General features: G+C 42.0%; 1 protein-coding gene and 1 long non-coding RNA gene across 2 annotated transcripts in view; one reads left to right on the plus strand and one right to left on the minus strand.

Moving 5' to 3' along the window:
- Positions 1-310: 310 nt before the first annotated feature.
- The window catches only part of zgc:92429 (cysteine and histidine-rich domain-containing protein 1), a 17,031-nt gene continuing 3,612 nt past the window's right edge, over positions 311-13,729 (plus strand). The window contains exons 1-10 of the mRNA XM_027287877.1: positions 311-575; positions 1,047-1,096; positions 1,187-1,243; positions 2,211-2,365; positions 2,529-2,632; positions 3,779-3,831; positions 5,157-5,227; positions 5,428-5,530; positions 5,898-6,017; positions 6,111-6,173. Of these exons, the coding sequence (XP_027143678.1) occupies positions 512-575; positions 1,047-1,096; positions 1,187-1,243; positions 2,211-2,365; positions 2,529-2,632; positions 3,779-3,831; positions 5,157-5,227; positions 5,428-5,530; positions 5,898-6,017; positions 6,111-6,173 (840 nt within the window). The 5' untranslated portion in view covers positions 311-511. The remainder of the gene's footprint in view (positions 576-1,046; positions 1,097-1,186; positions 1,244-2,210; positions 2,366-2,528; positions 2,633-3,778; positions 3,832-5,156; positions 5,228-5,427; positions 5,531-5,897; positions 6,018-6,110; positions 6,174-13,729) is intronic.
- LOC113747621 (uncharacterized) lies at positions 10,580-11,418 on the minus strand. Its single transcript, XR_003463740.1, has 3 exons — positions 11,348-11,418; positions 11,053-11,154; positions 10,580-10,675 (listed from the first exon to the last, which is right to left on the minus strand). It is a non-coding gene; the product is annotated as an uncharacterized LOC113747621 (long non-coding RNA).

The raw sequence follows: 13,729 nt of genomic DNA on the forward strand, positions 1-13,729 counted from the left end.
TCTAAATAAGAAGTAACAGACCCGGGAAGTAAATACTGTTGGGGAGCATAGCTGATGTCGTGCCAGAACAGGAGCTGAGGAAACAGGCAGTTTCTTCTCCTGGTGAATAAACTCCATTTTTTTTAAATCTGGTGAGAGGAAGTGACAGAAATCCAGGAGCGGTCCGACCCATCGCGGTGGCCTGTACGTGACAGGCGACGGTCAGCAGGAGGAATGTCAACCCCCAACCTCCAGATAAGTTCTGACAGCTGTAAACTGAGAGAGCAGGAGGAGGAGGAGGAGGAGGAGGGAGGTGAGCTGTTATTTTTATCTTTCATTCAGCCAGGCCTTCTCTCTCTCTCTTTCTCTCTCTTTCTCTGCTCTCTCCAAGAAGGCGATCACCTCGTCTGGACCTCTCCAGAAACTTCTGGAGTTTTGCTCACGACATAAAGAGAGAAAGTAGAGACCACTCAGAGGTTGGAGGAAGATATCCGAAGGAAGGAGAGACACGAACGAACCGACACAAGCCGACATGGCTCTGATGTGCTACAACAAAGGCTGTGGAGTCAAGTTTGACGCCAACCAGAACAAGGACGGTGAGTCCTTTTTCTTTTTATTGAAATACTCAGTCCAGTTGAGGTCTGTTTAATGTTTCATTCATCAAAGACATGAAGCCTCGGTTGACGTCAGTCTGTGTTCATGAGGTTCATGAACTGAATTTAGATACTTTTGTTTGGTATTTTCAGTCTAAGTTGGGTTCATGCATGCTTTTATTTTGCAAATATGTCCATGTGACCAGATTTTTTAAATGTTTGTTGGTCTTATTGTGAAGTTTTGGCAAATTCATGACAACGTATCTGCAGTGCAACGATTTGAGTCTTTAAACCAACTTTTACTTTCCCGAGTCCGAGTCGCGTTGTCATTTTGAGCCACGTGTCTCTGGAAGCATGAGACAGCTATCTGTCCTGCTGCTTTTTATGGGACGCCTCTCGGCCGTGGTGACCCCCGTGGACAGCTGGTCCGACCAGCTGACTCCATATAAAGACTTGACGGTGTTTTCTTTGCAGACTCCTGCCTCTTCCATCCAGGTGTTCCCATCTTTCACGATGCTCTGAAGGTAAAAAAGTACACAAAGAAAGAAAAAGAAGACTTCTTACAAAGCTGGATATTAAAAAATAAATCATCTGGTTTGTGTTTCTTTCTCCAGGGTTGGTCCTGCTGTAGGAAGCGAACGACAGACTTCTCTGAGTTTCTTTCCATCAAGGTAAAAAAGAAAAACCAGCTCAGGGCCAAACAATCAATTCAGGATGCTGTAAATATTTGTGGCTGGTTGGAAAGAAAAGCTGCTGTGAGGTTACTGCATGAATTACAGTGAGAGTGGAAATATAAACAAAAAAGCAGAGTACTGTTGTCTCAAGTACACGACGATCGACCAAACATTTTGCAGCTTCTTCACTAAATTGGAACCGTGCGCCAACATGTGACAGCTAAAATATAAATATAAAACATCCTAACGTTTGTATATTGCTGTATTCACCTCAACGCTTTAGCTCCAGCAGCTCCAGGTCCCTCTTCTTCTGCTAAGTAGCTAAAATGACGACCATTGAGGGTGAGAAGTGTCCAACGTGCACCACGACTGTTCGGCTCTCCATCAACACGGCCATTCATGAAATCCATTTCCTCTTTATCTCGTAACTTTTGGAGAATTTAAATGAAGTGTCCGAGCTGCTCTTCAAACAAAGATGCATTTGTGGAGACGTCAAAGGCAGAGCTGATCATCTGAACCATCTGAAACCTTAACTAACTTACCTGGCCCCACAGTGGATCCAGTTAATTATGGTCAAACACCCAAAACACAGAACCTTCTCCATCGCTCCCCCCTCCCCAAAATTGAAATATCTGTGACTGACCCGACCTCCCCACCTTTGAATCCCTCACAAAAACTCGCCTTTTATTGCCCTTTTGTCACCTTGTGGGTTCTCTGACTTCCTTCAACAGTCCATAGACATGCAGGTTAATTGATTAATTGGTGATTCTTCGTTGTCTTGACTTGTCCATGGCGTACCACGTCTTTTTGCTCAGTGTCAGTTGGGATTGGCTCGATCCTGATAACAATAAATTGTTGAAGAGAACAATCAAAGTTTGACGCTCCACATTTCGGTCCAACACAGTCTTCTCACGTCTTCATGTCCTGCTCGACTGTGATGTTGCTCGCTGTGCTTTGAACACAGGGCTGCACCCGCGGGCGCCACAGCAACGAGAAGCCCCAGGAGCCTTTGCGGCCGGAGGTGTTGTCAGATAAGGGCGAGATTAAACAGACCAACGGCCCAGAGATAATCTACCAGGGACCCAAATCTGCCGAGAAGCTGCAGAAAGAGAGACCGAGGTGAGGTGTATGTTTGCACAGCACGACGTGTTACATGCATGCATTCACTCGCAGAGGTCAGGACGAGGTCGCCTGCAGCATTCTCGGTTTAAATAATTCAGTAGATGACAGCACGTATCAGCCCGTGTGTTTCTGACTTCTGTGTTAACGTGAACGTTTGCAGTTCAGACGAGCCGAAGATCAAACTGCCACAAAAAGTGTCGCCGTCGCTGACTCAGGTTCTGGAGAAACTGGACCTCAACAAGAAAGAGGAGGAACAGAAGAAAGGTTAGTTCACGTGACCGTAAAGCCAGAATATCTGAAGTATTTGATCATGAAATTCAACTTGTTTCAAAGGATTTTAATAAAAACTGAACAACTGTGGCTTGAAATAAAACAAAATAAGAGAAAACAAACCTTCATTTTAGAAAACAGGATGAATTATTCTTCCAATTTTCTCCAAAAATTAGAAAGAAAATTAGAGTTTAGAAACAGTTAAAGTCAAATTGTGTTGATAAAAATGTTTTTATTCTTTATACTGAATATTTTAGGTTGTAAATTTACAGTTTTCTGAGTTTTTTGCTGCTCCAGTTTAAAAACAAAACTCATTTTAGTTTGTGTGCATAGAAACCAGCAGCTGGAGTCTGTTTGAGCATCTCTGATGTTGCACGCAGCCAAAAAAAAATTACATTTTTGAAACATTTCTGACTGTAACTGAGTAGAAGAGCGAGGATATTTTACAGTACAGATAAAATATTTGAACTGTTTTAACATAAAACTTAGTTTGTTTCAAGGATTTTCATAAAACTCCGACGCTAAGACAAAATATGAATAAAATAAGAAACCAAACTTTTATGTTTGTCTCCTCAGATTTTTTAAAGTTTGAGACAGTTAAAGTCAAAATGTATCAAATTACAGCAGTTACAAACACAAACATTTATATTTACAGATTTCTGGCTTTGTGTTTGTCTTCATTGGTATATTTATGTTATATGTAACAATTCAAAAACAAGAGAAACGTTTCCGATCTTCTGCGAGGTTTGCAGCAGTAGAATGAGGAAAAATTAGAAAACAGTTGAAACAAACTCATTTATTTAGGAAACAGGTTAAATTTGCAAACCGTGCTCACTTTTTTTTTTTTTTAGGAAACCAAATATTTTAAGAGTCGATTTCAAAACAAAAAAAACTTTAATGTTTAATTAATGTTTTGTGTCATCAAACAATCAAACAACATATTTATATTTGTATAAACGTGCTGAAAAAAACGACTTATTTAATTTTAACACATTTCTGTTGTCCAAAAACTTCTTCAAAGAATATTTCAGCCTGATTCTGACAGAAATCAATGAAAATGATTTCACTGAAACATTAACATGAGATGTTTCTTCAGTGAGCGTCACACTTCTGATCTCTCGTCTCTCGTTCTGTCTTCAGAGAGTCAGACGGTCATGCCAGGAACCCGATGCAAGAACGCCGGATGTAAAACAGTGAGTGTGTGTTCGTCTGAGTGTTTGTTTGTGGGAGACATCAATACAGTCTCTGTTTTCTGTCCTTCAGTGTTTTAAAGCTTTTTAACGGCTCCATCTTGTGGCCAAAACAGAGAACAACACAAAAACCGAAGTCACTTTTTCAACCTCCTGCTCCACAAATAATCAGATTTACTAAAGTTTGAGACATTTCTACTTCCTACCTCATTCTCCTTACATACAAAACATGACATCATCCTATCGAATATAACATTGACATGTTTGTTAATGACGACATGACAGAAGTACAAAGAAATACTCATAAAACAAAATAGAAGAAACAGACAAAATAAGATAAGTATACTGATATGCATGTTGGATCATTTTACAGAAATAATCACACTGTTTATAGTTTTATTGTTTGTACATCAAGAAAAAAAGAGGTTAATTAAACTTTCACAGCTCCTGAAAACTATTATAAATAAACAAGTATAAATATCCACGACTAATTGTTGCTATGTACTGTTGCAAAGTTTAAATTTGAAACCCAGATCCCAAAAAAGTTGCATTAAATTAAAGGTTTGAACATGAATTATCTTTGTACTGTAAACTATTTAAAATTTCACAAAGTGTTCAACACAAAAATACTTTCACAGTTTGAAACATTCATTATAGGAAACGTTGACTTCTATCCAGGACATCGTGAAAAATTTTCATCTACAATCAGGAAACATTTATTACACGAAGTGTTGACTCCAGTGTTGCAGTACTTGAGATCAGTTTTGGTCCTGAAGCTATTTTCAAAGGCCTTGGTCTCAAAGAGGACTTTAAGTTTAAGACCACAACAGCTGTGGTATCGCTTGATTAAAAATTATGAAACAAAAAGTCAAAATTATGAGAAAAGTCAAAGTTATGAGATACTGCTATTTTGAGATATCAAGGCAAAGTTTTCATCTTTCTTTTTTTTTTTTTTTTTACTGACAGAAATGGGCTTCCATAGACATCAGCCTACTGGAATAAAATTTAGATTGAAAAACACAGCGGTCTGTAAATACTTCAAGACGACTCAATTTAGCAAACAAACCCCTCAAAGTCTCGGTCTTGTCTCAGTCTTGATTGGTTAACGCTCGAAAACTCAAAGTTTACAGTGAAATAATAAAAAAAAAAAATCTCCTTTGTGACCCCCGTCTGCAAAACAAACAAACGGCACTGCTTGAGAAACATCATTCAAACTGACACACACTCGACCGGTGACCTTATCAGGTGACTGATGACGATCGGATGTGTGAGGAGAAGCTGTGATCTGTTTATTGATCGTTGTCCGTGTTGTGTTTGTGTGTTTTCAGGCCTATGAAGGCCCGAAGACGAACGCAGACGTCTGCGCCCACCACCCCGGAGTTCCCGTCTTCCACGAGGGGTAAGACGGCGGGACACACGGCTGCATGTTTCTCACTTCTTTACTCTGGATATTACAAAATATCCAAAATCATAATTACAATCTTTTATTTGCAAACAAACTGAAGGCTGTGTGAGAAAAGATCAGACGGTTCATTAAAGATAATTAAATCAAATCTGCAACATTACAAACAAACTGTAAGAGTATGTCTTTGTGTTCAGATATAAGTACTGGAGCTGCTGCTGCATAAAGACAATAGACTTCAACGCTTTCCTCGACCAGAAGGGCTGCACCTCGGGGAAACACTGCTGGATCCCGAAGAAGGTACGAACCAACGCCGGACAACTGTCTGTGGCGTCACCCACAGGTTTCTGAAGAGCTATCTTACCTTTGCTTTTGCAAGTCTGCAATACTTCTTGGTACACAACTCGATGCAGTTTAATACAGCAGCCGTTCAATAAATCTGTCACGCAGGTTCGTTTTTTGTTTTAGAGTTGTTCGAAGTCGTAGTTTGTGAAATACGAGAAGTGTTTCTAATATTTCATCAACCCACATTTATAGAAACGAGGAGACTAAATGATAAAATGTTTCTTATCAAAGATAAACAACAACAGAGTCCCAGAATCTCACCGGCTAAAAACACTTAAACACCCGACCTGTTTTTCTTTGACCGATCTTTGTTCGTTTACAGGACAAGAAGAAGGTTGCATGTCGACACGACTGGCACCAGACAGGAAATAACGTTGTTGTAACAGTTTACGCCAAGAACCCAAACCCAGAACTGTGCAGCATAGAGGCCAACCGCACAGTGGTGAGTGACTTTATTGTATATTTCAAGAAACAAAACGACACTGGTCAATGCGCACAATAAAAGTGATCATAAATATATTTTTCTCCTCTTTAGCTCGCATGTCAAATCCAGTTTGAGGACAATAAGATTTTCAAGAGGGAGTTCCACCTCTGGGGGGTGAGTACCTGCTAAAAACGTCCAAGTTAACCATTACATTACGTTACATTACATTACATTACATTACATTGCATTTAGCAGACGCTTTTATCCAAAGCGACTTACAGAGGAGGACATAAGCTGAGAAAGGTGTAAAGGAGCACAGAGTAGTTGTTAGTTTTGTTAGGCAGGGAAGCATTCTGGAAACAGAAAGGTTTTTACAAGTTTTTTAAAGGTAGAAAGGGATGTTGCTGTTCTTGTAGCCGTTGGTCATTCCACCATTTGGGGACGACCACAGAGAAGAGTTTAGAGTGACCTCGCTTTGCGAGAGGCGAGGGTACAACTAGACGGTTTGTATGAGTGGAGCGTAACGCCCTGGTCGGGACGTGAGCCTTTAGTAAGACGCTGAGATAGGCAGGGGCAGATCCTGAGGTGGTTTTGTAGGCTAGCGTCAGAGCTTTGTGTTTAATTCTGGCAGCCACAGGCAGCCAGCGCAGGTCGCTGAAGAGTGGGGTGACATGTGACCTTTTAGGTTGATTTAAAACCAGTCGCGCTGCGGCATTCTGGACCATTTGCAAAGGTTTGATCGCGCAAGCAGGTAGGCCAGCCAAGAGCGAGTTGCAGTAATCGAGGCGGGAGCTGACTGTAGCCTGAATCAGGAGCTGAGCGGCATATTGGGTCAGGTATGGTCTGATTTTTCTAATATTGTACAATGCATAGCGAGATGGAAATGTGCTCAGAGAGAGAGAAAGACGATCATCTAGTACGACGCCCAGGTTTTTAGCAGCATGGTTAGGGGTAATGGTGACAGTACCAATTTTCAGGTTGAAGTCATGGCAGATTGACTCATGGGCAGGGATGACCAGGAGTTTGGTTTTTGACAGATTAAGCTGGAGATGGTGGTCTTTCATCCAAGTTGACAGATCAGAGAGACAGGCGGAGATGCGTGCGGAGACCGTGGTGTCGTCCGGCTGGAACGACAGGTATAGCTGTGTGTCATCGGCATAGCAGTGGTAGGAGAAGCCGTGTGAGCGGATAACATGGGACAGCGAGGTGGTGTAGATGGCAAACAGAAATGGGACCCAGCACCGACCCCTGCGGCACCCCCGTGGAGAGGGTATGAGTCGACGACAGACGACCTTGCCAAGACACATTAAAGGAGCGTCCAGCGAGGTAGGACTTGAGCCAGTAGCGGGCAGAGCCTGTAATGCCCATGTTATTGAGGGTGGTTAGGAGTATGTCGTGATTGACTGTATCGAAGGCAGCCGATAAGTCGAGAAGGATGAGTACCGATGATTGCCCGCATGCTCTGGCTGTTTTTAAGGCTTCTGAGACAGATAGTAAGGCCGTTTCGGTGGAGTGGCCACTTCTGAAACCCGATTGCTTTGGGTCAAGTAGGTGGTGATGGGTGAGGAAGTCAGTGATTTGTTTAGAGACTGCCCTCTCAATGGTTTTTGAGAGGAAGGGGAGCAGTGACACTGGCTGATAATTTTCAACCAAGGTGGGGTTAAGCGTAGACTTTTTCAGTAGTGGTGTAACTCTGGCTTGTTTGAAGGCTGCTGGAAATACGCCTGAGGACAGTGAGGCATTAATCACGGATGTGATCGGTGGGACTACCGTAGGAGCGATATCTTGTAGGAGTTTAGAGGGGATGGGGTCCAGTGGGCAGGTGGTGGGTCGGTTGTTAATGATCAGTTTGGATACCTCGTCTTCCGAGAGAGGGGTGAATGAGGAGAGAGTTGCGCTGTTGTCTTGGGGGGGTAGCAGGTTGTGACCGGGGGGGAATCACAAAATTGTTTGCTGATTATCGCCACCTTGTCTGTGAAGAAGGAGGCAAAGCTGTTGGCAGTGAGGTTGGTGGCAGGTGGGGGTGGGGGAGGATTGAGCAGTGATTTGAAGGTGGAGAAGAGTTTCTGTGAGTCAGTTGTGCTGCTGATTTTCTTGTTGTAATATTCAATGTTTGCAGTCGTGACAGATGAAGAGAATGACGCTAGGAGAGATTGGAAGGCTTCTAGGTCAGCGTGGTTTTTGGATTTGTGCCATTTCCATTCTGCAGCTCTGAGTGGAGCGTGCTGGTTTGCTAGAAACAGGGCACAGGGTATCTAGGCATGCGGTTAGTGTGGAACTGAGAGTTTCTGTGGCTGCATTGACATCTAGTGGAGAGAAACTGTTGGGAGGGGGAAGGGCAGTAGCGATGACTGAGGCGAAGTGGGCGGCAGACAAGTTGTGGAGATTGCGTCGAGAGGTGGTCATGGGTTGAGGGGTGGTAGGTAGTTCTGGGAAACCATGAAGTGGATGAAGAAGTGGTCCGAGGTATGTAAGGGTGTGACCATTATGTCATCAGTTTTGCAGTTTTTGGTAAGGATGAGATCCAGTTGATTACTGTTTTTGTGAGTTGGGGGAGTACTGACTAGTTGCATGTGGAATGAGTTGATGAGGGATAGAAAGTCTGTGGTGTAAGCTTTGCCTAGATCAGGGGTGTCCAAACTGTTCCACAAAGGGCCGGTGTGGCTGCAGGTTTTCCTTCCAACCAAACAGCAGCACACCAGACTTGACTCATTTAATCAACTGGTCTCAGTCTTCAGAGAGTTGATTGGTCAAACTGTGTGCTCTTGGTTGGTTGGAACAAAAACCTGCAGCCACACCGGCCCTTTGTGGAACAGTTTGGACATGCCTGATCGGTTGATTGAATGCCTCACTGTCCTCAGGCGTATTTCTAGCAGCCTTCAAACAAGCCAGAGTTACGCCATACTGAAAAAGTCTAACGCTTAACCCCGCCTTGGTTGAAATTATCAGCTGGTGTCACTGCTCCCCTTCCTTCAAAAAACCATTGAGAGGGCGGTCTCTAAACAATCACTGACTTCCTCACCATCACCACCTACTGACCCAAAACAATCAGGTTTCAGAAGTGGCCACTCCACCGAAACGGCCTTACTATCTGTCTCAGAAGCCTTAAAACAGCCAGAGCACGAGGGCAATCATCGGTACCATCCTTCTCGACTTATCGGCTGCCTTTGATACAGTCAATCTCGACATACCCTAACCACACTCGCAACATGGGCATTACAGGCGCTCGCCCACTCCTGGCTCGAGTCCTACTCCGTGGACGCTCCTTAATGGGTTTGGCAAGGTCGTCGTCGTCGACTCATACCCTCTCCATGGGATGCCGCAGGGGTCGGTGCTGGTCCCCTTCTGTTTTGCCATCTACACCACCTCGCTGTCCCATGTTATCCGCTCACACAGCTCTCCTACCACTGCTATGCCGATGACACACAGCTATACCTGTCGTTCCAGCCGGACGACACCACAGGTCTCCGCACGCTATCCGCCTGTCTCTCTGATCCTCAACTTGGATGAAAGACCACCATCTCCAGCTTAATCTGTCAAAAACGAACTCCTGGTCATCCCTGCCCATGAGTCAATCTGCCATGACTTCAACCTGGAAATTGGTACTGTTCATATTACCACCCTAACCATGCTGCTAAAAACCTGGGCGTCTACTAAATGGATCGTCTTTCTCTCTCTGAGCACATTTCCTCCGTAGCGAGGTCATCTCGCTATGCATTGTACAAATTAGAAAAATCAGACCGTACCTGACCCAATATGCCGCTCAGCTCCTGATTCAGGCTACGTCAGCTCCCGCCTCGATTACTGCAACTCGCTCTTGGCTGGCCTACCTGCTTGCGCGATCAAACCTTTGCAAATGGTCCAGAACGCCGCAGCGCGACTGGTTTTCAATCAACCTAAAAGGTCACATGTCACCCCGCTCTTCAGCGACCTGCACTGGCTGCCTGTGGCTGCCAGGATTAAACACAAAGCTCTGACGCTAGCCTACAAAACCACCTCAGGATCTCGCCCCTGCCTATCTCAGCGTCTTACTAAAGGCTCACGTCCCGACCAGGGCGTTACGCTCCGCTCATACAAACGTCTAGTTTGTACCCTCGCCTCTCGCAAAGCGAGGTCACCTAAACCTTCTCTGTGGTCGTCCCCAATGGTGGATGACCTACCAACGGCTACTAGAACAGCAACACTCCTTTCGACCTTTAAAAAACTTGTAAAAAACTTTCTGTTTCGAGAATGCTTCCCTGCCTAACAAAAACTAACAACTATTCTGTGCTCCGTTACACCTTTCCAGCTTATGTCCTCCTCTGTAAGTCGCTTTGGATAAAAGCGTCGCTAAATGCAATGTAATGTAATGTAATGTAATGTAATGTAATGGTTAACTTGGACGTTTTTTAGCAGGTACTCACCCCCCAGAGGTGGAACTCCCTCTTGAAAATCTATTGTCCTAAAACTGGATTTGACATGCGAGCTAAAGAGGAGAAAAATATATTTATGATCACTTTTATTGTGGCGCATTGACCAGTGTCGTAGTTCTTGAAATATACAATAAAGTCACTCACCACTGTGCGGTTGGCCTCTATGCTGCACAGTTTCGGGTTTGGGTTCTTGGCGTAAACTGTTACAACTACGTTTTTTCCTGTCTGGTGCCAGTCGTGTCGACATGCAACCTTCTTCTTGTCCTGTAAAACAAAGAAAGATCGGTCAAAGAAAAACAGGTCGGGTGATTTGTTGGCGGTGAGGCTCGTGTTCCTCGCACACATTCTGGGACTCTGTTGTTGTTTATCTTTGATAAGAAACATTTTATCATTAGTCTCCTCGTTTCTATAAATGTGGGTTGATGAAATATTAGAAACACTTCTCGTATTTCACAACTACGGCTTCAAACAACCAAAAACAAAAAACGAACCTGCGTGACAGATTTCTTGAACGGCTGCTGTATTAAACTGCATCGAGTTTGTACCAAGAAGTATGCAGACTTGCAAAAGCAAAGGTAAGACAGCTCTTCAGAAACCTGTGGGTGACGCCACAGAACACGTCGTCCAGCATTGGTTCGTACCTTCTTCGGGATCCAGCAGTGTTTCCCCGAGGTGCAGCCCTTCTGGTCGAGGAAAGCATTGAAGTCCATGTCTTTATGCAGCAGCAGCTCCAGTACTTATATCTGAACACAAAGACATTACTTTTTATAGTTGGTTTGTAATGTTGCAGATTTGATTAATTATCTTTAATGAACCGTCGATCTTTTCCACACAGCCTCAGTTTGTTTGCAAATAAAAGATTGTATTATGATTTTGTGACCGTGGAATATTTGTAATATCCAGAGTAAAGAAGTGAGAAACATGCAGCCGTCTTACCCCTCGTGGAAGACGGGAACTCCAGGGTGGTGGCGCAGACATCCGCATTCGGTCTCCGGGCCTTCATAGGCCTGAAAACACACAAATACAACAGGACGACGATCAATAAACAGATCACAGCTTCTCCTCACACGTCCGATCGTCATCATCACCTGATAAGGTCACGGTCGAGTGTGTGTCAGTTTGAATGATGTTTCTCAAGAGGTGCCATTTGTTTTTTTGCAGACGGGGTCACAAAGGGATTTTTTTTATTATTTCACTGTAAACTTTGACTTTTCGAGCGTTAACCAATCAGGACCGAGACAAGACCGAGACTTTGAGGGGTTTTTGTTTAAATTGAGTCACTTGAAGTATTACAGACGCTGTGTTTTTTAAATCTAAATTTTATTCCAGTAGATTTGGGCTGATGTCTATGGAGCCCATTTCTGTCAGTAAAAATAAAAAATAAATAAAGATGAAAACTTTGCCTTGATATCTCAAAATACCAGTATCTCATAACTTTGACTTTTCTCATATTTTGACTTTTTTGTTTCATAATTTTTAATCAAGCGATACCACAGCTGTTGTGGTCTTAAACTTAAGTCCTCTTTGAGACCAAGGCCTTTGAAATAGCTTCAGGACCAAAACTGATCTCAAGTACTGCAACACTGGAGTCAACACTTCGTGTAATAAATGTTTCCTGATTGTAGATGAAAATTTTTCACGATGTCCTGGATAGGAGTACGTTTCCTATAGAATGAATGTTTCAAACTGTGGAAGTATTTTTTGTGTTGAACACTTTGTGAAATTTTAAATAGTTTACAGTACAAAGATAATTCATGTTCAAACCTTTAATTTAATGCAACTTTTTTGGGATCTGGGTTTCAAATTTAACTTTGCAACAGTAATAGCAACAATTAGTCGTGGATATTTTAACTTGTTTATTTATATAGTTTTCAGGAGCTGTGAAAGTTTAATTAACCTCTTTTTTTTCTTGATGTACAAACAACTAAACTATAAACAGTGTGATTATTTCTGTAAAATGATCCAACATGCATATCAGTATACTTTCTTATTTTGTCTGTTTCTTCTTATTTTGTTTTATGAGTATTTCTTTGTACTTCTGTCATGTCGTCATTAACAAACATGTCAATGTTATATTCGATAGGATGATGCATGTTTTTTGTATGTAAGGAGAATGAGGTAGGAAGTAGAAATGTCTCAAACTTTAGTAAATCTGATTATTGTGGAGCAGGAGGTTGAAAAAAGTGACTTCGGTTTTGTGTTGTTCTCTGTTTTGGCCACAAGATGGAGCCGTTAAAAGCTTTTTAAAACACTGAAGGACAGGAAACAGAGACTGTGTTGATGTCTTCCCACAAACAAACACTCAGACGAAACACACACTCACTGTTTTACATCCGGCGTTTCTGTGCATCGGGGTTCCTGGCATGACCGTCTGACTCTCGAAGACAGAACAAGAGACGAGAGATCAGAAGTGTGACACTCGCTGCAGAGACATCTCGAGTCAATGATTCAGTGAAGAACGTCATGAAATCATTTTCATTGATTTCTGTCAGAATCAGGCTGAAAATATTCTTTGAAGAAGTTTTGGACAACAGAAATGTGTTCAAATTAAATAAAAATCGTTTTTTGCAGCATGTTTTAACAATATAAATATGTCGTTTGTGTTTGATGACACAAACATTATAAACATTAAAGTTTTTGTTTGGAAATCGACTCTTAAATATTTGTTTTCCTAAAAAAAAAAGTGAGCACGGTTTGCAAATTAACTGTTGCCAAAATAAATGAGTTTGTTCAACTATTTTCTAATTTTTCCTCATTCTATGCTGCAAACCTCGACAGAAGATCGGAAACGTTGTTTTTGAATTGGTTACTATAACATACAATAACAAATGATACAAACCAAAGCCCAGAAATCTGTAAATATAAATTGTTGTGGTTTGTAACGGCTGTAATTTGATACATTTTGACTTGAACTGTCTCACACTTTAAAAAATCTGAGGAGGCAAACATAAAAGTTTTGGTTTTCTTGATTTAATATTTTGTCTTAAGCGTCGTAGTTTTATGAAATCCTTGAAACAAAACTAGTTGTGTTGTTAAAACAGTTCAAAATTTTTCATTACTGTAAATATTTCCGCTCTCTACTCAGTTACAGTCAGAAATGTTTCAAAAGTTGAATCCAGCTGCTGTTTCTATGCACACAAACTAAAATGAGTTTTGTTTTTAAACTGGAGCAGCAAAAAATCAGAAAACTGAATTTACAACCTAATATTCATGATAAAGATAAAAACATTTTATCAACACAATTTGACTTTAACTGTTTCTAAACTCTCCTATTTCTTTCTAATTTTGGAGAAAATTGGAAGATAATTCCATCGTGGT

The sequence above is a fragment of the Larimichthys crocea genome, chromosome XIV (assembly GCF_000972845.2).
Source record: "Larimichthys crocea isolate SSNF chromosome XIV, L_crocea_2.0, whole genome shotgun sequence".
Classification (NCBI taxonomy): domain Eukaryota; kingdom Metazoa; phylum Chordata; class Actinopteri; family Sciaenidae; genus Larimichthys; species Larimichthys crocea.